This window comes from Balearica regulorum, chromosome 5 (genome assembly GCF_011004875.1).
Source record: "Balearica regulorum gibbericeps isolate bBalReg1 chromosome 5, bBalReg1.pri, whole genome shotgun sequence".
NCBI lineage: Eukaryota > Metazoa > Chordata > Aves > Gruiformes > Gruidae > Balearica > Balearica regulorum.
The window spans coordinates 40,521,459-40,547,223 of NC_046188.1; the positions used below are offsets into that span (position 1 = coordinate 40,521,459).

The following is a 25,765-nucleotide window of genomic DNA, read 5'->3' on the forward strand; positions in this document are numbered from 1 at the left end:
GAGGGCGGGAGGACCACTGGGCCCGCCACGTCCCACAATGCGTCGCGGACCGCCCTCTACGCGACTTCCGGGATGGGACTTTCTCTGTGGCAGCGCATCTCTATGATCGCCAGGTGTGGTTGCCTTCGTGCTCGCCCCCCCCACCCCGACGTGTCAGTGGCGCTGCGCATGCGCGGGAGGCGGCTGTGCCATAGCAACCGGAGCGTTAACGGTAGCAACGGCAATGGTGGGTCCCTTCAGTGCCGGCGCGGGCGCCTGGCGGGGAGGGCGCTGGGCCTGCAGGGGTGGCGGCCGGCCTAGCGGCTGCTGGGGAGGCCGGGGGCTTGGGGAGAGGCTGAGCCGAGGCGTCCCCGGGACCTGGCGGCGGCGGCTGGGAGGGGGAACACGACGACTGGGGCCTGCTCCGCAATGGGGAGAGCTGCTGCCGCTCTCCTGGCGCGGTGGGGCGGGAGGGGCCGAGGTATGTGTGAGCGGCGTCCCCTCAGGGCTGCCCCCGAGCAGTCCCCGGGCGCCGACCGTGGTAGTGCCGCCGCCCTGGTGCTGCGTGAGCGGCAGCGCGGAGCCCAAGCACTTCGCGGCCGGGGCTCCTCTGAGCTGGTCTCCGGCGCCGAGCAGCCCGGGCACGGCATGAGCTGGCCAGAGGGCAGCCCAGTGCTCGGGCGTTGGCTGAGGCGGGGGAGCCGTGTCCTCTTACTCCGCCTTGGAAAAGGGGTATTTCGGGGGCAGATCGAAGTAGTGGGGAGTCTGGGATGCCATCCTCTACAAACCTGAGTTAATACGTGGTTTTAAGGCAGTGGTATCTGCGATTACGACAGCGATTAGCCTGGTCTCGGTTGCTGTGCAATTCTGATTTGCTCTATTTAACATATGAATAAATGTTTGCAAATGAAGGCAAAGTGTCACTGGTTTACTTTTTCTTGGGGGTCTGAATCTTGTAAATACTCTGTGTCCAACAGCCATGTTTTTTTGGGGAAATATATTTTCTTTTGTTACAACTTTTATATGTACAGGGATGGGGGGTTTTCCCCTAAAGGTATAATGTGTCTTGTTCCTGCCATGTTGATGGTGACAATTTCAGCTATTGATCACTTGGCATTTTGAATATTTTAAGTAATACGACTTCCTTTAGTCTAAATACCTGTAGCAAATTCTTCAATATGCAGGTAGAGGAACCTTGAAAATAGGCTTCTTGGCAGAAGACACTGTGATTTATCTACAGAAACTTCCAGTGCACTTCAAAGAACAAACCAAAATCCCTGATATGTGTTATTTTGATAACCCACTATGCTGATTTTCATATTTCCACCAAACGGGATATTACAACAGAAGAAACAAGTCAGCAGAGGTCAGGGAAGAAGCTGCTCCTTGTGTTCACATGGATCACTAGCTTCAAAGCCCAATCCAGTTTTAGGTGTGAGTTTGAAACAGAAGCAGGCGCTGCTCATATAAATCCATTTCTGTCTTCAGCATGAGTGACTGAGATCACGTACCCAAATGCCGTAACGATCAACTACCATAATTTTGAAAAATGCAGTGAAGTTTCTGTCCAAAAACCCTGATTAACTGGGAGCCAGCTGTTTTTGCTGGCACGCTGGTAGCTGTTAATCAGGTTTCGTGAGGCTGTTGGAGCGGGAATTAGGGATGTGATCTGAACAGGAGGCGGTCATGCAGGTGTTTATCTGCAGCAGACACTGAGGAGATACTGCCATGGCACAAGTTTGCCAGGTCATCTATGATGGGACCTAGAGTAGCTATCAGCCAGTATAGACAGGATTAAAATGAATGCCCGTCAGTGGGCAGAAGCAGCTGGAAGATCTGAGGATGCTCAGTCATCTGTATGTTTAAATGAAGCCATACATTGATATGTGAGATGTGTGATCAGAGCCCTTGGTGTTGCTGGCTCTTAGACTGTTGGTGGGTGTTCAGTGACTGTAGCCATTCTTTTATGCCTCAACTGTTGTCTTTCACCGTTGGGTTCAGGGTTTCCAGGGGTCTCGAGTAAAGTACCCAACACAAAAGCTCTGTGACAGAGGTGATTGCCTGTGAGATTTTGGGTGGAAGTCAGTTTGTTGGTTTTAACTTTTACAGTAGGGGGTTTTTTGATATCTGATTACCTGAAAGGCTGCTTCTATCCACATAACCGTAGTGCTACGCTGAAGAGCAATAGAGATGCCCAAACTAGAGTCCTCCTGTTTTTGTAGAAAGAAGGCTGTTGAGCATTTTTTGTGAAAGATTGGTCTTTGGAACCTTTTAATCTGAAAGACATCTTGGAATATGTTTAATGTTTGGGATATATCCTCTATATATTCTCTATGTACTACTGGTTTGGATATCATCATGTGGTTTTGATAAGACTGATGTGAGGCAGAAATGTTGGAGTTGGTGACAATAGAAAGTTGGTCAGTGGGTCAATCCTTAAAAAGCCTTGTAGAGCAGCTCTCAGATTTTTCCTAACTGAATAATACATATTTTCACATCGCATGATGTGAGTCAACATAAAAAGTTTGGAGAAAAACAAATACAAACAATCCAGATTGCTCTTGATTTTTGGCAAGATGTACCGTATGTTCCTCAGTGAATCATAAGAGGCTGTATCATTCTCTCTACTCACAGACTTGCTTTCAGATAGGAACTTGCTAATGCACAGTAATAGAAAGTGTGGGGTTTTAAGAGCATTAGACCACATTTTTCAGTGCAGTAATTTCTTGTCTTTGAATTTAATTGAATTTCACCATCAAAGCAAACAAGCAGTGTCCTAAAGCAGTGTTCCATGCGGGGCAAGAGTAAGATCAGGAAAATAATGGCCTCACATGAAACCAATTGATTGCTTCCGAAAAGGCAACCAAGTACCCCAGAAAATAACAATATGGGACACTGCGGGGTTCCAACTTCTTCAACTCAGCTGGAGGAAGATAATACAGGAAAGGGGCATAGAAGGATTTAGACAAACAGGATGGGGAGGGAGAAGGGAGAGGAGATAGGTTTGCAGTGAACAAGCCAACTACAAATTTGCAATGAATATTCATTTTTGTTTCATTTTTAGGCAAAAGCAACAACTATCAAAGAAGCTCTAGCCAAATGGGTAAGTACTAGAACAATATCTAGCTGCTTTGCAGTAGTCTGTGGCATGGGTTTTGACTGTATTCAGCTAAATTTATTTTTCAAACTTATTGTAAGAAATATGTTTGCTTGAAACATGTGCTATAAGAAGTTTCACGAAGTAAAAATTTTACCATTATTATTGAAGTATAATACATTCTGTTGGACTTTGTGTGTGTTCTTGTTAAATTGATATGGCTGGTCAAGGTGAGTATGTTTTGCTCTCCTGCCTTGTTCTGCTGAATATGCATTGACATAAGGCCCGAGGCTACAAAAAGATTTAAAGTTGGGGATGTCTTATGTTTTAATTATGCTCTGTTCATTTAACCTGAGTGCAGCCCTTCCCACAGAATAAACAAGTGTGAAATTCTTACTGTACTGAAGTCAGCGAAACTATTGTCTTTTAACATATTGTCCCTCATATTGTGCAAAGCTTAACTCAGAATGAGTTTCTTGCTGGTTTTTCATCTTAAAGTACTGTATTAATGCAGACAGTCATTTGGGGCAGTGACTGACCTGGCCTTGGAGCCGTCTAGAAAGCTGTTTGTTGGCAAGGACGTGGATGTAATGTCAAATGATGGTATAGGATGCTTGATGCTCTGGGGTCAGGTTCACATTCCAGTAAAACCAGTGAGAATCTTTCCCCAGTCTCAGTGAATTTTAGATTAGGGCACAGATGTGCCATTTGGTATACATGCGCTTTCCCACTAGTTCTGGCCAGCTGCTAGAGCAAGAGTTTATAAATGTTTTGGTCTCTAGAAGATCTGGATATGAGGCAGTGTCGGCAGGTACGGTTGAAGTCCAGAAGATCTGTACCATCAGCCCAAGGTACTAGTCTGTAATTGAAAACTACTTCCTTTTTGAATTTTGTCATTGTTTAGTACCTTCAGGATTTCAGGGGGTTTATTCAGTTACGTTGGTATATCCCACAAACTTCACTCCTGCTGTCCTAATAAGAACTAGAGTGCAACAGCTTGTGGACATTAGCATTACTAGAGGTGTGAACTGAGTATTAAAAACTTTTGCTTTTCCTCCCTCACTCTTTCTGCCCTCCAAAGCCTCAACCTCGTGTTTCTTATTAAAGATTTATTTTCTGTTTGCTCCTCTGTCACATGTCTCTTAGGGATAATAGACCATAAATGTTAGGCATGAAGTGCTGAATTTGCTTTTCTGTTAACATTGTTGGGGGTGGGTCTAAATCTTCCTTTTACTACTCCTAGTCTGGGTCCATGTGATTTGTAAAATTGGATCTGGTGGTGTGTTGCATTCCGGATGTTTTTCTTCCCTTTGACATAAAGGTTTACCTATGCCCTACAGCCGGGGTGATATTAGTTAAATCAAAGCAACTTTAACTTAGCAAACACGTAACCCGTTCTTAAAAAAGTGTCTTTTCTACCTGTGGTTTCTCTGTGGCTTATTGTGGTTGTTCAGCTGACCTTTTTTCCAGAAGTGTGCTGCAATCAGGATGAATTTTCTTCCTGCAAGTGCTCACTGCTGGCCGCAGTCTGTGTTGGAAGCTTGCTCCCTTTCATGTTTTTAAGAAAAAATTTTTGTTTGTTGGTATAAACCAATAGATTATAAACTGAGTATAAATGCAAATAGATACAAGGTTGTTCTTAGAAAAGAAAATGGAAGTTTCACGTTTATATAGTGACTTGGTTTGAACACATTCACCATATTCTAGCAAAACATCTGCCATGCTTATTTGCTAAATTGCTAAATATGAGTAAAAATATTATCACACTGAATTTGAACAGAAATTGGAATATAAGTAAATGCACAAGGCAACATGCTAATTTTTTATTAAATTAAGTTGCCTAAAGTATTTTGGGTACAAAAGAGAGAAAATAATGTTATCAAAACCTGGTCTTGTGCTGTGGGATTCTTAAAGACTTCTGGGATGCAATTCATTTCATTACAAAGTAGCCGTATAAACCAGGCCAGACCTCAGCTATCTCACTTTTCAGTAGCTGCATAAAAATGGGGGAGAAAACAAGAGTCCTTGTTTTGAAAGCGCCGAGTAGATTTCTCCTTTGTTAACGGACCTCCAGTCCTCCTGCTGAACAGAGTGAATTGACAAAATGCTCCCTTTGTGCTGTCGGGAGGCAGCTGTCAAAACTGGTGGTGCCATCACTTCAGAATTTTAAACGATTTAATAGACTATATTTTTTAATAAACCCAAATGCTGAAGTTATGACCTTTTTCTAAAGCTCTGAACTTTATTTATTTAATATAGAAAATTATCAACCTAGACTGTAAATAGGAAATTTGTCTTTTGCTGTATTCTCTAAAGTGTGAAATCTTCCCCCACTCTTTTTTAATGGCTAATTAGAAATTGATGTTTTATTTTAGATTCTTAACTCTGTGAATCTGTTGGGGTTCTCCCCCAAAATGCACTCCTCCTTGTTCAGTTTGTGTTGTGAGTTAGGTATGAGTTCTGAGTTCTCTGAGTGAAGTTAAGAATCGACTTCTGCGACAGATTGGCCCTAGTTGAGGCTCCTATATGTCAGTCTCCATGGAAGTACCTTCATTCCGAATTTTAAACCTTTTTATGGCAGAGGACCCCTTAATTGAATTGCTCAAGTGTAACACAACTGTTTTTAAAAGCATATGTAATATATAAGTTCTTTTGATATCTTGAAAATAAGCTAGCCTTCCCCTCTTCATGCTACACCAGCAGGAATCTTGATAAAGTATTCAAAATGGTTTATCTTTTCTGTAATATCTTTTAGTAGTATATTGGAATTACTTCTATAGTAATTACTTTTATAGTAATTTTTTAGCATAGTCACTTTTAGTAATTGCATGTAGCAGTGAGCCTCTTCACCTTCTCTTTTCTTTAGGAAGAAAAAAATGGCCAGAAGGCTTCAGAGGCAAAGGAGGTGAAACTGTACGGTCAGATTCCTCCTGTAGAGAAGATGGATGAATCTCTCTCCACACTTGTTAACTGCGAGTAAGTTCAGTTAAAAACAAATTGGAAACCAAACATTCTCTTCCCTTGTTATTAATTTTCAGTTTTTCTGCTGTTGGCTGTGCAAATTTACTGTGTATTTACTATGTTTAAGTGTGGCCTTCAAAGCAGCAACTTTCTCTTTTTCTCAGCTAAGCTTCTCTTTCCACACACGGTTCCACTTGTTAATTCTAAGATCCCTGTCACTTAACTAAGAAGATGTTAGGGTAGATTCTGTATTGATATTTGTCCCCAGAAAATTGGTATACTGTTTATCGCTATATAATTACAGGTTCATGTTTGGTGTCTTATCAGCTAACTGGCACATTTATGATCCATTCCAAAAATTATGCAAAAAAAAAAAAAAAAAAAGGAGACCTAACCAGGACTTTCAGAAAGAAATTAGAGCCATTTCAGAAATAAATGTCCATGCATTTGTTAAGGCTAGGCATAAAAAAATATGTCATGTAAGTCAGTCATGGTACTTTCCCAGAAGCTAAATAAAATTGCAGAAGTCTTGATGGTTTGAGGATATTTTGAGTCCATGTACACATACAGTTAGTTTACTTTCTAATGTGAGAAGAATAGATAATTATTTCTAATGCAGTGGTGTTTGGACATTGAACTCTGCTGATATAGTGATCCCTTATATACTGTGAATTGATTATTCTTGCTTTTCAAGGAAACTATCGCTGTCTACAAACTGCATTGAAAGAATCGCCAACTTGAACAGCCTAAGTAAGTGACAAGCCAGTGATTGATTATGTTTGTTTTCTAGTTGGATGGGACATACACCGTAATTTAACTGTGTCCAGCTTTATACCTATTCTTATCCCTTTTAATGCCTTCCTTTTAGAAAATTACAAGTGACCTTTAAAATTATCAGTCTTACTGGAGAATGCATGTTTAGCAATGATGGAGTATTAAAGCACATATCCCTGTGCATTAGCCTTGGCAGTTGACTCTCTCTCACTGTGTAAGTTTTTGAAAAAATCCACTCAGAAAGCACCTTTGTAGCTTCCAGCGGGCCTGAGTTGTGATATTCAAAACCCAATCAGTTTTAGAGTGATTTAATGGCCAATTTCCATGCTCATGATAGAGATAGTCTGCAGTTCAACAACTCTGTAATTGTGGTATTGGTTGGAGTGAGGTTGGAGCATTGTAGATCTGGATGGAAAAATGCCATTCCACTTTGCAGAGGATTTGGAAATTGGTTTGATTTTGTTCTTGCTGGGAAGGGATGTGCCATCTGTCTAGAAGTGGAACTGAACTTTTATTTCATGGGCAGCTGTCTATGACACCTTGAAATTCATTGGTTTACTGACTTTAGGACAGAGGTCTTAATTGTCAGTCCTCAAGACTTTGACTCTGTGGCATGAGGCTGGCAAGGAGCTGCAGGATTTGGGCTGGAGCTTCCAGGCTTTTCTGTCCCCATCAAATTGCCAGGCAGACTGACAAGGAACCTGGAATCCCATCCTCTCCAACTCCACACCAATGGGGCTGTCAGGTAGCTTGATGAACTTAGTTTTTTTCATAGAATGCTTAGACTTCAAGAAATTTGCAAATACTAATCAGGAACAAAAAATTCTGGTAGTCTTTCCAAATAACTGTACTATAGTATTTCAATTTGAGTAACTCTGTCATGAGCAAAAATATATATAAAATTTTATATTAAAAATTCACTTTATATAAAAGTGAAACCAACAACATTTTTAGCGGGATAAAACATTAAAATCCTTTAAAGCACCTTAAATATTTATATAATAAAATGTAGAATCAAAACATCCAATCTGTACCAAATATTTGATCCTAAAGCCAGACAAACTGGAACTATGTGGTCTGTCTCTTAAAGGTGCAGAGTATGAGGAGTTCTCCATCTCTATGGGCTCCTGTGAAAGACAGAGAAGGCAGTGCTTATAGCTGTGAAAAACAACCCAGTAATTATTACATATTTGGTTTTGCTTATTGCAGAGAGGAAGCTGCGAAATCTTTTTAAGCATCTGCAGTCTTTTCAAATGAGTATTGATGTATATACCTGATATTGTAGTTACATTGAGTAGATAATTCTGTGTAAAGGATCACACCCCTGTATCCATATATGTGAGGAAGATGTTTTAGATGACAGCAACAAGTGTTAGTTTTGTGTTTTAGAGAGTGTAAATGTTCTACGAGGGAGATCTTTCTTCCTTTAAAATATAAAATATCTCAGAACAAGAGTAATTAAAACAGTAACAGCAGCTAGAAAGAATTTTAAGGCATGGCTTTTTAAGCAAGCTGTCATTTTTGTATTTGTAAGTATCCTTTCATTTCTTAAAAATTTCCAAAGCTAGTGCAAACTTATGTAAACATGAGTTATAGAGAATGGCTGGCTAGACCAGAAGTGCTCTCCCCTCTGGATGGGGATCCTTAGGGATATTCTGGAGAATATTAGCTGTAGTAGGCTTCAGACTTACTGGTTATGATTCTTCATTCTTTGAGCATGGTCATGTTGTGTTTAAAAAGAAAAAGAATTCTCATTGTGCCTCAACTTTTAAATCAAAACTAATCTTCCTGGTTTCCAGTATTTGCCAGGTGTGGTTTTATCAGGTGTGGTTTCAGCCCTGCATTTCTTGAGACAGAACATACAACTATCTATTCTAGATCAGCTTTGAATCTTCATCTGTAGCAATGTCTAGCCACTGCATGTGCTGTCTGTGGAGTATCTGTTGCTACTTGGCTGGATCTTTCGTTGGTCTCGCCATTAATTATTGTACCATCTATTTTCAATCATTATGCATGCAAGAGCAAAACAAGATTGTTAAGTATTTCATCCTTAATACAGTTAAGTGTTAAAACATTCATGAAAGGTATAGCTCCAAAGTTAACCCAGCTACATGCTGCAACTCAGTTTGTTTATTTACACCTGCCAGAAAGCTTGTGTGAAAAGTGAAAATGAGTTATACAAAAAGACTGCTATTTTGTGATAGTTTTGAGTTGTACTAGTATTACACTAGACCCCAGTAAGAACAGCTCACTTGGAAAGGAGTTTTGTCTGGGTGCTAGACTAAATTGAAATGTCTCTCATCAGACTTCTGTGAGGCAGCTTATATGCTGCCTCTATTATAGAAATCATATCTGCTGCCTTAAAATAAGATTGGAACAACTTTTGCCCGGAGAAGAAGGGATAGGAGCTATGTAAGATCAAAACTAGCAAGTTAGCAGTTAGAGTTCAGGTGCAAGGTGAAATAATCATTTTTATTCAGTATCCATCTGGACTGAATTTCAACAAGGTAACCTAGACGTGAGCAGCTCTGTATTCACGAGCATGTTTCGGAGCTGTGCACTGCATCCATTCCTGATGATCTGTGTTGGTGAGGAGGTTTTGTTTCTGTTACGTCATTCTTTCTTAAGACAGCCTGTTTAGAGTGCAGTTTGTTTCTAAGTAAAATATGGCATTTTACCTGGCTTACATCATCTTATTATATTTAAAAAAAAATAGAAGAATAAAGAAACTTTCTTTTATCTATTACAGAAAATTTGAGGATTCTGTCTTTGGGAAGAAATAACATAAAGAACTTGAATGGATTGGTATGCCTTTCGTAGTTCTTCACTAACAAAATGGAGTGCTATCTGGAATGTGGGATAATTTCCCTACGTGCATAAAAGTCTTTGCTGAGTTTACGTTATTGCCTAACCATTTGTTCTCGCCTTGCACTATGATCTGTTCACCCTCTTACACATTGATTCTGAATTTTCAGATAGTCTTTCTCTTTTTTTGTTTAAACACTCTTCATGTTTGGAGATTCTTCAGGGTTAATTTCCTACATAAAAGGATCTTAGAAAGAGAGATTTCATTGTCTTTGACAAAGATGAGCAGAACTTTTATTTGAAAATTGTCTGCCTGTAAAGCCCTTTAAATTCCACTGGCTTTACATGAAAATAATTCCTACAGATGTTTTGCATGAGGAATTTTCTACCTGAAGATACTTAGGCTATGCTGCTTTACTACAAATATTGGCAGTCCTATGAACTCATGAGAGTCTGTCCTTTTTATGTTAACTGGCACATGGGGGAACATGGCTTTAGGGAAGAAGATGGTGGCAGGACTAAGTCTACCAGGTAGGGGAAACCTTGTTGAGGAAAAAATTGGAACAATTTTGTTACATTTGAATAAGGACAGAAGAACTTTTTTTTCAATCAACTTTTTTTTTTAATGAATATAGAAATTCTTTTCTTCCTCAATAGATAGTGTATGTTTCTCCAGAATGTTTCTCTTCAAAGCTATTCGCACCTTCAGAGATGCCATATCTCTTAAGCGTGAAATGCAGAGTCAATGTGTAATGGCTGGTTTAAAAAAACCTCTCTTTTGAGAGAATTATGAAAGCAACTTGTGGCTGACAGGTACAAACATACATGCACCTGAAATGAGTCGTTCCTTCGTATTGTATAAAACCCCTCTAAAGGAGTTGTTGAATTGCATTCACTTCATGTATACTTGCAGTGCACAAGCAGTCAAATTTGTCTCCTCTGCCCCTATGCCTTATGAGCAACTACTCCAGCCAGCTATTCCTTGTCTTATTCTAACATCGTCATTTCTGTCCTCCTAAATATAGTTCCTTTGCTCTTAATTCTCATGAGTATTTATCATGCATAATTAGGGACCTGCTTAAAAGGAAATGAGAACCATACCTTATTATTTTCTTACATGAGGTGAGCTGTAAGGGGTGAAGAGAGAGTCTGAAGAATCAGGGAGATAGACTTCCACTTACCTGAGTAGTCCTGTCATTTTCCAGGAGGCAGTTGCAGAGACCTTAGAGGAGCTGTGGATCTCATACAACTTCATTGAGAAACTGAGGGGTATCCGTGTAATGAAGAAACTGAAGGTTCTTTATATGTCAAATAATTTGGTGAAAGACTGGGGTAAGCCACACCTCTCTATTCTGTAACCTCTCCTGTAGTATGGCGAATGCATGAGTTAAGTCGCCAAGTGAAAAATAGTTCTGTTTGTTACAGAGCTTTGAGTCTCACTGATGAGCCTGCAGACTTGCACTGAATCCTTAAATATCCACTCATGCAAGAGAGTAAAAATAGTTAGAATATTGAATTTAACTTCTAAGCCCAATGGAGTTTGTTCTTTGAATTGTCTTTCTCGGACTTCTTTTAAAATGCATACCTATTCTTTACCCTGATACCAGTTGAAGCCCAAGCGATCCCTATCCTGTTGTATCCCGTGCTATTTATGTTTGCACTGAGTTTGAAAGGCAGGCTTTGTGCAGATGTATTTTCCATGTTCCACAATCTGGTTGGTGTTTTCACCTTTGTGGTTGCAGCAGAGTTTGTGAGACTGGCAGAGCTGCCATTACTAGAGGATCTGGTGTTTGTAGGCAATCCACTACAAGAGAAATACGCCTCTGATCAGAAGAACAATTGGATTGAAGAAGCAACCAAACGGGTACCCAAGCTGAAAAAGCTGGATGGTGAGTTTGGGGCATGAGGCAATTGGTGTGAGTTAACAGCTTGATATAAAGACAACCACAGGGAAATGAATCATGACCTCAGAAATTCACCCGTGTGCCCATATAATTAATACTCCTCCCTCCTCTCTTTGGAGTTATTCAGACCCTGGCTGCCGGATCTTCTGAGAGTGTTAAATCCAAGTGGTCCTGGCAGCCTACAGGTGGGCCTTACTCTTGAAGTCATACAGTCAAATAGTTTTAGCATATAACTAATAGGGAACTGAAACATTTAGCATTAAAAAAGTTAAGGCTTTCATCTGCCAAGTCAAATTACAGTTTTCCCAGCCAATTTGATTTACAGTTTTCCCAACAGAAGAGGGTGACATGGGGGAATGGGGATAGGCAGGGATATGCCCTGTTTCACTTCTGGTGCAAGGGCAGTTTCCAAAACTTTGTGCAAGTTTCCTAAATGCCTGAATATCCCCCTCTTGTCACTGCAGTAAGCCTCAATTTGTGAGCTGTCCTCTCCTTTTTAAGTCACAGGTATGAAAATATGTTAAAGCATGGCTAAAAGTGAGAGAATTTTAACATCTATTTTTAAATATGTTTATTTCTATTAATGGAGATGTTCGCTGTTCACTATTATCCCCTGTTTACTGAAGCAAGGAAGAGGAGAGCAGGACTGGTAACACCAATAAAAGGGCAGAGTAGCAGCAGGGAAGGTACGAGTGTAGGGATAGCAACAAGAGGACAGCATCAGTACAGGGAGCAACAGATGGGAAATTGAAGCCAGATCAGCTGAAGTAGTAAGAATTATTAGGAAGTGGAAGCCTGGTGAGAGAAGCGTACTGCTATGAAGGATGGCCTGCAGTAGTCCATTTGCTGCTGTAGTAGGAAACATTTTGAGAGTGAAACAAAAAATGGATGAGGACAAGAGTATCCTTGTAGTGTAAGGTTAGACCCTTAGTTCCTTAAGCATTCCTGCAGCCTGGAGCAATGGCCAGCTCTGAATTAGGCAGGTACATTTCATCTGCAATGTAGAAAGAGAGGGTGATATTTAAGGAAGGAAACCACAAAACCCAGAACGTTGAGTGAGAGAGATGTCAGAAATGCTCTAACTGGCCATAAGGTTCATGCCGTCACTGTCCCAGGATCCTGTTATGCTCATGTACTATATGTGAGATCACTATATAGGGACCTCAAAATTATTGAAATGGTTGAAGATGTTCTGGACAAAAATAAGCACTGAAGGTCTCTTTCAGCAGGTAGGTGTCTCCTTTCTGTTAGTTCCTCTGGAGGAACCCTGCTCAGCAGTTAGGTGCCTAAAGCACAACAGAAAACAGGCTCTGGTGGTTTGATTTTCCGTTTCCTACCCATGAAAAAAGAAACACAGCACCCCAATCTTACAGTAAGCAAAGGGCTCTCACCACAAAGCGTCACCACAGTTCAAGTCTCTGCCTCAAGCTGAGCAAAGCATCAGTATGACCCAGTTCCCACTACCCAGGTGACAGCGTAGCTGACTGAACATACACCTTCATGCCCCTGCTGTTCTTGTACTAGTTATCTAGATGTGTATCTGATTGTACTATTTCAGCGTGCTGTGAGCTTACCTGTACTATTGGGGTTTGCTACTGTGGGGAAAAGTTATAACTTGATAAACATCTTGGGGGGGTTATTAGAATTTCAGCTTATTTTTAAATTCATGAACACATCACTGTGAGGCGGTGTGAACCCTGCAGACTGCCACAGTCTGGGGTACGCTTGCTCAACATAGCAGTTAGATAGTGATTTTTTTTTTTTTTAAAGTACTCAAGGAGTGTGTATAGACTATGGTGCTACTGTGCAGTGCAGCTTTGTTCCATGACGTCCAAGTTGTCCCTAAGAGATGTGACCATATTGCTTCTTGGATCCACATTAATATAATTGTATTTTGTAGTCTGGACATCCTAGTCAGGAATCAGTGAGGAGGTATCCCATACTAATTGGTCATGTATGTTGTGGAAATAGCAGGACAAAGTAGGGCCCAACAAGAGAAGGGTGATGGGCTAGTTTGTTGGTAGCAGTTGAACTGACACGGTGCATCTCCAAGCAATCAAGTTAGGCTGATCTTTGCAGGTCCTGCTTTAGTACCTTTTTTATCCCCTGTTACATAAGAAGTTGGAAAAACATCCAACAGAAGATCTCATCAGTTGAAGGCTTGTCTAGTTAAGAGCAGTCCAGGTATGGAAAAGTTCACATCAGTTAGAAGCAGTAGCAGGAAATACAACTCTTTCCTCTTTCTCCCAATCCGACTCTTTCTAACAGTCCAGATTAGCTTTCAGGTATATCAGTATTAACGATATCTTTCTCTGCATAATCTATTTGTAAATCTTTGCAGATTTTTTTTTCCCCTCTCTTTTTTTCCTCTTAGGTATCCTAGTTATTAAACAAGAAGAAGATGAAGAAGGAGCAAACTGATGACACTTGCTTGTTGGGTATTTAATTATTTAAGTAACTCCAGATAGCTCGGCACATAGAACTTTTATATAAATGTTTGTTTTGGAAAAAAATCTTTGGGCAGTTTTTAAAAGACCAGCTTATCTCTCCAGTCTCTCACCCAAAGAGTTAGTTACCAAAATTCGGACACACCAATTTTGTCAAGCTTATGACATCTTCTGTAGGGACCAGTGGAGCTGAGTTTATCTGCTGTTTGGCTAGCCAGAGATCTTTACCTAAACTAATACATAGCTATTTTTAATCCCTGATTAGTGGTGCTCATTATTCACTTTTGGGTTATAACAGAACCATTTTAGCTTGTTAGGTGCAGCTGGCCAACATTATCATTGGAAACACTGAGGCCAAAAGAACAATGCTGTGATTTAGAGACACATTACAGGCTTTGTTGTGTATAATTTTGTCTTGGGAGTCCCTCAATATTTTAAATACGGGAGTTTGCCTTTTCACCCCCTTAACTGTTCTGCCAAACAGGCCCAGTAGTTGTGGACCTACGCACAAAAAAGGCATTGGTCTGATGATCACTTGTTACTGGCCTTAGGTTTTGACTTGGGCTTCTTGCATTGGAACTCAAGTGCATTGCTCAGGTGTCCACATGTAACATATTTTTATTTATTTTGAAGAGGCAATGGGAATTCTTTGCATGGTTTCAGTGAGACTAAAATAGCTGCTAGCTTTTTTTTTTTTTTGTCTCTTACTAATAAATTATTTTTGATTGGAATAGGCCTATGAGCCTACAGCTGGTTCCTAGTTTTGGTTTGGGTCACTGGTGGACATAACCCTTCTCAGCTCTGCAGTTTTCCTATAACTAAGTAGGCTGATACTAATAAAGAAGAAAACAGGGAACAAAAGACCTGGGTTTGAGGACAGAAAATTTTTGTTTGGGGGATACTCATTTTTTATGAAAGCACAGATGTAAGCAGTGAGAGAAAGTGTATGTAGTTAGAGGGGAAGGTGAGATGAGATGGAAAGTGAGCATTGGGAAAAAAAAGTATTGAAGACATACTAAATGTGCTATATTGCAGGGTAACCAGTTTTAGTAAAGCCCCCTGACATGACAGGTAACTATTTTTGCTGAAAAGCATTAAACAATGATGAAGACATACCTGACTGCACTATTGGATGCAAATAGTGGTTTGTTTTTTTTTTTTTTTTTCCTCTTCTCATTAGAGAATAGATGAAGTCACGTGAGTGGATTTTTCTGTAGCTTGTTTTTGGTTTTTTTAAAAAAGCTTTTCTTCTAATTCATGGTACCATCTTTGTTTAAATTAAAATGGCAACAAGTGTACCTGCTGGTTCCAGACGAGGCATAGAAGGGATGGAGGCAGAATGCTCTTAATTATTTTGTTTGTGAAAGTGTGGCAGGAGTTGAAATCTTGGAAGTCATGGTCAGAGATAAAAAGGTGGAATTGGCCCAGACAACAGTGGTATTGATCGCAACTCCAGGTATAATTGCAGTAGAAGATAATTCTTTCTCTAATCAATTTCTAGGTGAACAGTGTAAAGTAGAAGATTACAAGACAATCACAGTTTAGTTTCAATATATTGTTAGTTATTCCATGATTGTTAGAGGAAGTCTTAAGCATTCCAACTTAAATTGGCAATTGCTGTTAATGTTCTAGTTTGATTTAGGTTTATTACTTAAAATAAGGTCAAGAGAGCAACAGCAAAAACAGTGGACATTCTTTACCTAGCACAAACTATTTCTATGCAGCTGTTCTCTTGACCAGAACACATTCTAATTAGCTCACTGGATTTAGCTTACAGACGACTTTATATTTGTACACAATTTCTTTTAGAATTATTCTCCTAGCCTTATCATTAGTAAAGGCACCACTGACCAAGAAGCACGATGGGGAGAGGATATATAGTGACCACCCATTTCACATTGGCTTCTTTTAAAACTAAGCCCTTCGGTTCCAAGAGGGCAAAGTGGGTGTGCATTGGTGGTACTGCTGACCCCATCTGCTGCGGCGTGGCAACAGGGGATTGCCTTCTGCCTGTGTCAACTGTTAATTAAAGTGTTTTAACATCAGCCAGAGCTTGAGTGAGGCAAAACTTGACTTCTGAATACCACCAACAAATAGAAATGCCAAATTCCTCTACGTGTTTGGAGGCAGTTTCAGAATAGAGCATGCACTGCTCTTGTCATAGCGCTTGGCCACAAAGCAAAGCATTTGAACCTCTGTAGCTGGTCTCTCCTGGCACAGCATCTGCAAGCACGGTACGTATGGCTAAGTTAGTGCCTCAGATGACATGTGGTGAGCAATGAGCACACAGTCCAATGCCAAGTAATTCTGCTGGTTGATTTTTTAATATCTAAATATGGTCTAAGTCTGTACATTTCTGAAGGTCATGTTAGATACGGCAAATACTCTGGCTATTTTGGGACAATCTGAGAGCAGAACAGAAACTTACTGTTCTGAGTGTGTGGCGATGGCTGGAATGAAACACAGCTCCATTGACAAGACATGAGGGATAAGAGTAGTTCCTGGCTCTTGTAAGTAAGTGACCAGTACAGGCTATACGTATGGGAATCAGTCCAAGAACTATTGCAGTTGTTGACAGAGCTGTGTGTATTGTGTGACCCACTGTCAGCTCTTTTCACAGATTAACAGCACAAATTCTTTTTTTTTTTTTTTTGGGGCTGCATTATAAATGCCACCAAAAAAAAAAAAATTATTGAAGGAATGGGACATCCAGTCTCAGCACAATTATAATGGCAGTAAGGGACGCCTACAAGGTTTCCCTCGCCTTTCACCCTTCATGCTGTGGTAAATTAGCATATCATTTAATATCCTTCTGATAAAAACTATGTCAATAAAACAATACAGTGAGAGAAGAATAAACTGTGGTGCTCATTTGTCAGGAGATGCTTCAGCTGAAAACTGGGTGGAAGGTTAATGTTGCTTTGCCTGATCAATCATGATTATTCTCAAGAACAAATCAACACCCCTCCCCCGAACTCTCCTCCTCCAAAATAAGTAACATTTTCCTAAATTTTAAAATTTGCACTTTAAAATTATGCACTGGATGTGGTGGAAGACATATGCAGGTGGTAAAACTAAAGCAGCTGATTTGCATATTGATGGTGCTACACCACGTCATGTATAAGCTAAGAGCGAAGCTCAGCATGCACCCCCATGGAGAGCGGCTGAGTAAAATACTGAAAGGCTCAGCTTTGTGTGTTACTCTTCACTCCTCCCTATCTCACCACATCCAATAAAGTAGTAAGCACATTACTATTCATGGATGAAAAGAGCACCCATGTAAAACTTGCAAGCCATGTGGAATTTTGCTTTCCCCAGGGAAATTATGGAGGATTAGCATCCACTTTATTCCCTAGAGAAATTCCCTACCATTAAATTAGCGATAGGAAATAGCTAGGGTTTTTCACTTGCTTGTTAGCACATTGACCTCTCTTCAAAGAGCTGATATATGCAGCAGTTATATTGAGAACTGCTGGAAAAATGTGAGAAGAGACCTGAGAACCAGCAGAGGACTCAGGTTACACTAGAAGTTGACTCATCTAGAAAAATCTTCAAGCAAGAGAGCACTTTCAACATCCCCTTGGGCTATCTTTTGTATACAGTAATTTTGTAGCATGACCAAACTGTTAAATTTGCTGTGTTTAAATTATTTAGGCCTATGTTTATAAATGTTCTTCTGTGAAACTTGTTTAATAATAATATAACATTATTTTATACAAATGTCTTTGGCTGTTGTGTAATGAAATAGTTCAGCTTATGGAGAGCATTTGGAAATTAAAATTGTGTTCTCATTAAACTTTCCTAGCTGCTCAGGGAGCAATGTATTTATAGCATGTAAATGCTGTTCCATATTGCCTCTCTATTTTAGAACAGAAGATAACTTAGACTTTAAAAATGATGATATATTGTGATCGTTGTCATCTGATACATAAATATTTTTCAATCTTTTAAGACATTGGTTGTCAGACTTTGTTCTTAGGTCCTAAGAGAAAAGTCTACTACTGCTATATGGGGGAAAAAATCCAGATAAATTAAATAAATGGCTAATCTGTCTTCACTACAAAAGTACTAATTCACTTTGAATTTAAGTTCTGTTAACAGCAATATACCATCAATTCCATTAAATCAGGACAAGAGACATTTAAATGATTAATAAACTTCTGTAATAGAAACTTTAGCCTTCAATAGACAGTGTCACTGAAATGTAATTTCAAAACTCAGTTATAAAAAAAAAAAAGCTTTCTACCCCATGGTCCACAGCACTCGTGCTCAGTAATGACAGTAGCATCCTGCAGTGACAGCTATGATGCTATTTAAAAACCATATAGGGAATTACTGCAGAATTCCTCACGCTTCCACTAACTCAAAGCTTACTAATCACTAAAATGCTTTATAAGGTCTCTTTCAGTAGTTGAAATAACTTCCATAAGCTTGGGCTTGGATCCACCAATTGAAGATGAAAACTGAAATGCCCAAAACTTGTGACTTTGATCATCTAAAGTTTGTTTGCATGACTTCACAGTTTTAGTATGCAGCAGTCAACCACTTCTCCAAATGCTAATGCATTTGCTTTATGTAGTGAAACATTTGCAGCTTTTAAAGACTTCATGCCCACAGGTGTGAGAAACAGTAGCCTAGTTAACTAAAAACTAATTACATGCCTTTAGGACAGCATTTACTAAAACTTTTTTTAAACCCTACCATTGAAAAATATGATGCAATATGATTTACAACTGGGGTCATTGTTTCTACAACCAGCAGATTCAACTATTAAATAGCAGGAAAACGTTCCAGCAGCTCCAGATTTACTTCAGTCTCTACTTTCTGCGCCAGCCAAAGCTATCCAGCAACTCAGACTTGATACAGCCCCCTCAGGTACTAAGTTACTCCGTGCTGCCTTTGCTCTGTCTTTGTAGTCGTTTCAGGTAGCGTCAGAATCCAGCTGCCCTTCCTTAAAGCACAGAAGTGACCTAGAACCATTCCCCGTGAATTTCTAACACACTATCAATGGTTACTGGTTGTTCCTGTGCTTGGCCTGCAGTGGGACACCCCCCCCCCCCCCCCCCATCAACTCTTCTGTAACACAACTGGAGCTGCACCTGCCAGGTTTTTTCCTGGATATAAGACATAAAACACATCGTGAGCTGGTGTCTTTGTGGAGAAGTTTACATTGAGAAACAGCCTTGAGGATTGCTGTGGAAAATACACAGGTGGGTATGATGAGAGCAGACTAGCTAAAAGAACTCATAACCACTTCTGTTACATGAATGCACCGCAGGCACTATCACCCCGAAACCCCCCAGTCACCCCCTCATACCATCAAAAAACTCAGCTATGAAACTATTTTTTAAACCTCATTTAATAAAAGGGGTTTTAGATATATAGAGGGTATTAAGTAAATAAGTTACATAGTACATTACAATCACATCAGCAAGATTTCCTTTAGTGTATTAATATTTTATAAAAAAGCACACAAAAAATAAACTCAGTCCAGTCTATCACAACTGTACAGCAACAGGTAAATATATTTATATATGTACATTTTAAACATGTAACAGTCTTAAAAGGTGCCCTAGGCAGCAAACACACAAAAGGAAGTGTCTGCTCACTTGTTAAAATAAAAGTAATATACTTTATTATAAAGCATTTATACAGTAATTACAAAGGCTGACTGCTCCTGTACAGTACACCAAAGCTTCGACTACAAATTTAAAAACAGAACATAAAAAGAATGAACACAAAAAAGTTTATATCAAATCTGAACTACAAGGGGGAAAATACATGTGGAGAAGCCGCAGGAAACTGGTTTTTAAAATATACAATTACATTTCTATAAAAATATATGTTGTTTTCTAATCTGGAGAAATTAAGGGGTTTTTTTCAGGCTCAGCTGTCAGTGGAATCCTAGTCTTGGAAAGAAAAATCCTTTGACAGCGGGGGATTCAAAGTCTGTGTCATCTACCATTCGACACAGGAGAGAATGAGGGTGAGTAAAGCAGCTGAACCCAAGCGACAAATTTACATAGAAACTCACCCCCACAAAAATCAGACATGATTTGTAGACACCGCCTCTCTGTCTCTTTAAAGCTTTATAAACTTTCAGACATACATCAGAAAATAAAATAGGGAGAAAGTTTGTGTGGGAAAATGCACTTTAGAGTAAGGTTTCTGGCAGAGGTAATCATTGGACTAAAAGTGCCACTGTATGAAAGCCAACAAGACTTATGGCTACAGTCCTCTCTACTCTCATTTCTGTTAAAATAAGATACGTAGATACTGGGACTTTTAGTCCACCGCCTGAAAGAGAATTAAGAAGTATGTAATTGCTGAGAGTGAGAAAGCTCACTCTGTGGTTAGGACACACTTTTTTTGAGTGATGGTTTTAATCTAAGCTTGTTGCAATGATAAAAATGACCAAAAGCCTCAATTTGAGAAATCAGAGGGTATTTTCAGCTAATTTGGACTTCACAATCCCTGGTATGGGATTAATAGATGAGTTACCTTTAAGCTTTAGAATTTCTATCTTTGCTCTGTCTTCAAACAGCTATATTCCTAGCTGGTCCTAGCTAGCAAAATGCCAAGGTCCTGCACAGCCAATTGAAATTCTGTAGGCCTTCAGCTTACAGAGTTGAGTTCTCTCAGATACCATTACCTGTATCAGTAAATGGAAAAACATCAAATAAACGAAAACGTAGAGTTGTTGTTCTCGCAGCTACACTGCAAAACACCTGTAGCTATATCAGATATGCATCACAAGTGCATGCATGTATCTAGTAATTATATACACACACAGTCTTACAAAACTGAAATACTACCCCATGCAGATCACAAACTTGAAAGACTGAATCTATCTGTAAAGGGCAGACAACACAGGCAGAAAGGCAGAAGTAGGCGATCAGGGCAAAACATGATCTATCGCCGCATCTCCGCAACGCCCAAAGCTGGCATCAAGACTCAAATAGGTAATGGTCTTGAAATACAGCCACCTGACTGCTGGGTACGTGACCACCTGAAGCCTGATCTCGCACAGTAAAAGGCAAATCTATTAGTACGCGTTTACAGAATTGCGGTCTATAATTCGTATATTTGTTCCCATAGAAAAGACAGCTAAAGCAGAGAGACGCCTTGTTCAAACTCAACTTAATGACTTAGCATATCCTGCCTTTTTTCTAAATTAACAGCAAACCCTTATACTAAATGGGGATCAGTAAACAGGCCTTTAAATGATGGAAAATGAGCACAGGGTTTTGAAATGGAAAAATCAACAAAACACAGACTAAACATTTATTTTTTTAAAATCGTAATTGGAACAACACAGCCTTAAATTAACACTGTGCTGCAGTAAAAAGCCACTCGTGTCATTTTTTCTAAGAAGGGTAACAGAATTCATTCCAGATTAGACAAATTCAGTTCAAGCGCTTTGTCCACAGCAATTGGGGGTTGGTTGGTTTGGTTTTTTAAAACAATTCTCTGCCAACTTTTGCTAGTAGGCTGGATCTAATTCAGATGTAGGATCAATTCCAAACTGCTACCATAAGCAAGTGGGCAGCAGGTTTGGTTTCACTTGCTTGTTTTTTAAACAAGACACTCAGAGGAGCATTTTTACTTATTACCATGACAGAAAACAGTTCTTCTGGTAGCTACTAGCAATATGTAAACGTGCTCAGAAATATTTCCATTTGATGCCACTTACTTGAAACATTTACCTGGTTTTGGTCAGCCATGCTAACCCATAGCTGTTAGAGGTTATCCTCAGAAAAAGCTCTTTTCTGATTTTCTTCCAGTGACAGACCTCACTGTATCAAATCTTCCCATTCTCTTCTACTGCAGCAGGGTGGGAGAGAAACAACCAGCACTGGATTCAGTGTGTAATACACACCACTTTTGTGCAATTAAAGAAAATCTGATTTGTTCTTATCAGCACCTCAATGGCTTATCCTTGATAAGTGGAAAAATCACTCATATCAATTTCCTAAAACAGGGAGAACCAGTGAAAGATCTGCTCTTTGGAAGACTATAATAATGCTCACATTCAAGCATCATCATATCTGAAAGAAGATTAAATTGGTACTTAAAGCAATCCCATTATTTGCTCCCTAAATCTTCGTACTTCATTTCATCTGATAAGTTGTTTGTCACCATAATTTTCTATGCCATATCTAAAACTACTTCAAGCTTGAAAACTCTCGAGGGCCATGACTAAATGTTTGTTCATTATTACCCAGGCATACTTCCAGACACTAAAAATACTAAAGTAAATGCAGGTGATACACAGAGCAAAAGAGTAAAATGCAGAGAAACAGCCACTTTCTGCCCACAAGGAGAACGGTACATTTCCGTAAAAACCTCTCTGCAGATTCGCCTTACCAGAGAACACACATAAATTCTAGTTTAGCATCCTCATTTCTAGCTGGAACTACACCCACTGGTCCGTGCTATCCCTCATTTTTTCCTAAGCATCCGCTCCTGATTGCTGTCAGAAACAAGACCTGGAGCTAGACAGAGCTTTGTTTTGTCCCAGTAAGAACAGTCTCTGTTTTTTCCTATGGGATTACATACTGATTGATTTTGCACTGGTTTAGCAAGAACAGTGAAATCATTTTCCTAAGAGAGTTTGATTAACCTTATTTTAGTTCTCAAGTTCAGTCAGATCTCCTATCCAATCTTAAAAAAAAAAAAAAATCATTTTTGCCACGTTCTCAATGTGTGCTAGTTCTATCTCCACTTTTTTTGTTACGTGTTTTTGGTCTTCCCAGTCCGTGTTAAGTAACTGTACACCGTTCTACTGCTGGGACACTGGTATTTCAGGCAAATACATTCAATTACAGCAGTATAACAATATCTAAGTTACTTTAAATCCTTTGTAGATATACTCACAAGCGCTACTTGTTTCTCAACTGTTGCCCTGCAGTTCTCCAGATCTGGCAACTAGTGGCAACTTCCCAGAAACATACTTCAGAACTTTAAGTTTAGTTGAGTTGCATCATTGCTTTTTACTGGAATTAATCCCAGTACTACAAGTGGACCATGAGATCCAGCTGCTTCACCTACTGTCCGTCCTGGCACAGTGTGCTAAAGCTTCTACGATAACGGCAGACAAGCATTTTCTCTAATTTACAAAAGGAAAAAGGTAACAATCAAGATTGAAACTCTTAATAGGAAGACTGATTTGCTTAAGCTTATTTTTAAAGATTAGCAGCTTTTAGCTCTTTGCAGTTTTTGAATGATTTTAACAGTTTGTGACATGCCATCTGCCTCCACAGCCTAGTCAGTCAACAAGACCTCTGCATGTAGGGACATGGAACAGTCATCCGAATGCTGAAAAGAAACCTAATCTTGTTAGGAATGAAGAATACAACCCTGGCAGAAAATTGCACACTTAAAGGCAAAAGTGTCAACATTGAAAAAAGTGCCATCCTTAATGATACTCCTACTTATTTTGTAAGAGCAGTAACTGTTTCTGCTATTAAGAGAAAGGGATTCTATCCAAAGGCATACATATGTCAAAGCAAACGTGGTACAATACACAGCCTCCCAGACTTAGAGAGTAAAGCAATCATGGTTGCATAAAACCACAGGGCAGGAAAAGATTGCCAGATGGCATGCTGGAGTTAGAGGCACTTTCCATACTTAACCTGGAATTTATCTAGCAGCTTGAAGGGTCAAGATTTTTAAAAGAAAATTTTTAAAAAAAACCCCAGCCAGTCAGGAACACTCTGTAGACCATGCACAGCACCCCCCCTAGGATCCCTGCTTGGGAACGCAGGAGCCACCAGCTCCTTCGGTATTGCACCCCTGGAGCAGCGCACACGCAATCTGACAGTGCCGGCTCCCAGGAAGCTGAGGGATCAGCGCTGCTTCTGACCGCTGGCTGGAGGGAGCTGGGCAGCCGGGGTACAGGGCTGGGACTGACCGGTTGTGAAGCAGGAGGAAGCGAAGGCTATAAAGATGTACAGAACAATCCCGTGCAAATCTAACATCTATGTCACCTGAACTTTACTACTACTTAACTCTCTTTCACCAGCAGGTTTTTGGTGGCTGGACCTTTTGGGCTATTAGCACGTGTCAGTTGCGAAGGAAGAGTCAGCCTTTCAGCAAAGAGCAAGGCTCGCAGCAGGACAACCCAGCAGGCAGGGCTGTCCGGCCACCGGTGTGGAAAGAAGTGACAAGCTCCTCCTGCACATATGTACTGTCTGACAGGAAGTATTTGGGAAACTAGGGCCCCACCATACAAGCTCTTGATGATGGTAATTTCAAGGAATAAATGAGGGCTGCCACATGAAAGAAACGGATGTGTGGAGAGGTAAAAGCCATTCACAGAGGGATTTAAGGGGACCGCTGGAGATGAGAGTACATTCCTCCCATCTCTGAGGTGCACACAATCCAGCGCATGAGAAGGTCTTGGTTCATTTTCACTAAACAAACTTGCTCCCATTTATGCAAAGTCAAAACCAGCAGTTTACATTTCAAATTGCACTTGTGAAGCCCAGACTACTTTCCATTAAGTTAATCAAAGGCAGACTTTTGTTTTCCAAGATGAGACAACCCGCAAGGCCTGTGGCTACTCTAATCCCACAGGATATTTTTTATATCCATTGCTGCATTCTTAATGGCATAAAAGAAACCGCCTCAGGCTTACTTTTGAAAAATAAAGCTTCCTCTCAAAAGGAAGAAGAGTGTCTTACTCATCCCACTTTTCATTTTTGTGAAGCAGAGGCCAAAAGTGCACACCATCTTTCCACAAAACTTGCGCGCTGCCTGAATAAATGCTCAGAAAGGAAGGCAGGAAAGTGTAACAGGAAGAAGAACATGCTGAAAAAGGAAACATCTAGAAATCACCAGTGTCACAGCTAGCTCAGAGCAGAGCATCATTTTCTTGCTCCGGTCTGGAAACCTTTATATCCAAGAGTCCTGTTATCATGATTCCTTACAAGCATAAAAAGAAAGGTCTGACTGACCCAGGAGAGAACTTTCTTCCACTGCAGGTGACATTGTTCTATTATGTACCTCAGATATCGTTATAAATAGAATAGAAATCTTATTTGTTTAAAAAAAAAACCAACAAAACAAAGCCAAACATCCAAGTTGAAAGAAATCTTTTCATCCACCATTCTGGCTTGGTCAGTACTGGCAAGGTCAAGTGAAACACGTGGCATGAGGAAACGGCAGCACTGAACCTGAGACCTGATGGTTCAGGTAAGAAAAGTGCAAGCAAAAAAACTGAGACCACCAAGAGGGAGGTTGGGTCCAGCCTTGCTACTCCCTCCACTTCTGGTCTGCTGCTATATTTCTCCATCTTCATCTGAGCTCGTGCTGCTGCTCCCACTGCTGCTGCTCCCACTTTCGCTGCTCTCTTCCTGCTGGGCCTGGCTGTGCGCTGCTGCCGCCGCCGCTGCCGCTGCTGCTTCTTTCTCTTGCTGCTTCAGTGCGGCCGCCTTCTTTTCCTGCTCTGCGTGGCTTTTCATGTGGGCGCTGCGGCTCTTCACCTTGTAGAACACCCTGAGGAAGCACACATGTATGTTAGCATTGGTCTCTCCTACAGCCTCCTTCATTAATTCTCCAAAAGAGCTTCTGCTGCTCCAGCCTCAAGTTTGTGAGCTCTGGCACAGGAACTCACACTGGCATTGCAATAGAGCATCTACAGCAAACACCACTTCTGACTCTGTGTGTGCCAGCACTAGGTAGAATGCCAGCAGCAGATCCTGAGCACCCTCAAACCACTCACTTTGTTTCTTAATATGGCCATTTCCTCTTATCTCTCATTCAGCTCTTAAGTTTTCTAAATTCAGAGGGGCAGT

General features: G+C 40.3%; 2 protein-coding genes across 11 annotated transcripts in view; one reads left to right on the forward strand and one right to left on the reverse strand.

The window, feature by feature from the left end:
* Positions 1-25,765, reverse strand: part of MIDEAS (mitotic deacetylase associated SANT domain protein) — a 186,019-nt gene that overhangs the window by 107,492 nt on the left and 52,762 nt on the right. For 5 of the 7 annotated variants that reach the window (XM_075754329.1, XM_075754332.1, XM_075754331.1 and 2 more), the window contains one exon: positions 19,316-25,466. In XM_075754329.1, coding sequence (XP_075610444.1) covers positions 25,250-25,466 — 217 coding nt within the window. In that variant the 3' untranslated portion in view covers positions 19,316-25,249. Of the gene's footprint in view, positions 1-19,310; positions 25,467-25,765 lie in introns of those variants that run through there. The other 2 variants (XR_012835706.1, XM_075754330.1) reach the window with 2 other exon arrangements.
* Positions 61-17,920, forward strand: DNAL1 (dynein axonemal light chain 1). 4 transcript variants are annotated; one of them, XM_075754328.1, is made up of 8 exons: positions 61-113; positions 3,044-3,082; positions 5,943-6,052; positions 6,732-6,787; positions 9,561-9,616; positions 10,822-10,948; positions 11,359-11,505; positions 13,895-14,092. In XM_075754328.1, the coding sequence occupies exons 3-8, from the start codon at positions 6,018-6,020 to the stop codon at positions 13,939-13,941; spliced, it is 468 nt and encodes a 155-aa protein (XP_075610443.1). In that variant the 5' UTR covers positions 61-113; positions 3,044-3,082; positions 5,943-6,017; the 3' UTR covers positions 13,942-14,092. The 4 variants fall into 4 exon arrangements, with proteins under 4 accessions (XP_075610443.1, XP_075610440.1, XP_075610442.1 ...); XM_075754325.1 differs by having other exon boundaries at positions 63-226; positions 13,895-17,920; XM_075754327.1 differs by having other exon boundaries at positions 75-226; positions 11,413-11,505; positions 13,895-16,656.

Excerpts from the sequence above, each read along its gene's own strand:
- DNAL1 (XM_075754325.1), top strand. Across the intron at positions 3,083-5,942 it reads AAGAAGCTCTAGCCAAATGG|GAAGAAAAAAATGGCCAGAA; the intron begins GTAAGTACTAGA and ends TCTTTTCTTTAG. Across the intron at positions 6,788-9,560 it reads CGCCAACTTGAACAGCCTAA|AAAATTTGAGGATTCTGTCT; the intron begins GTAAGTGACAAG and ends TATCTATTACAG.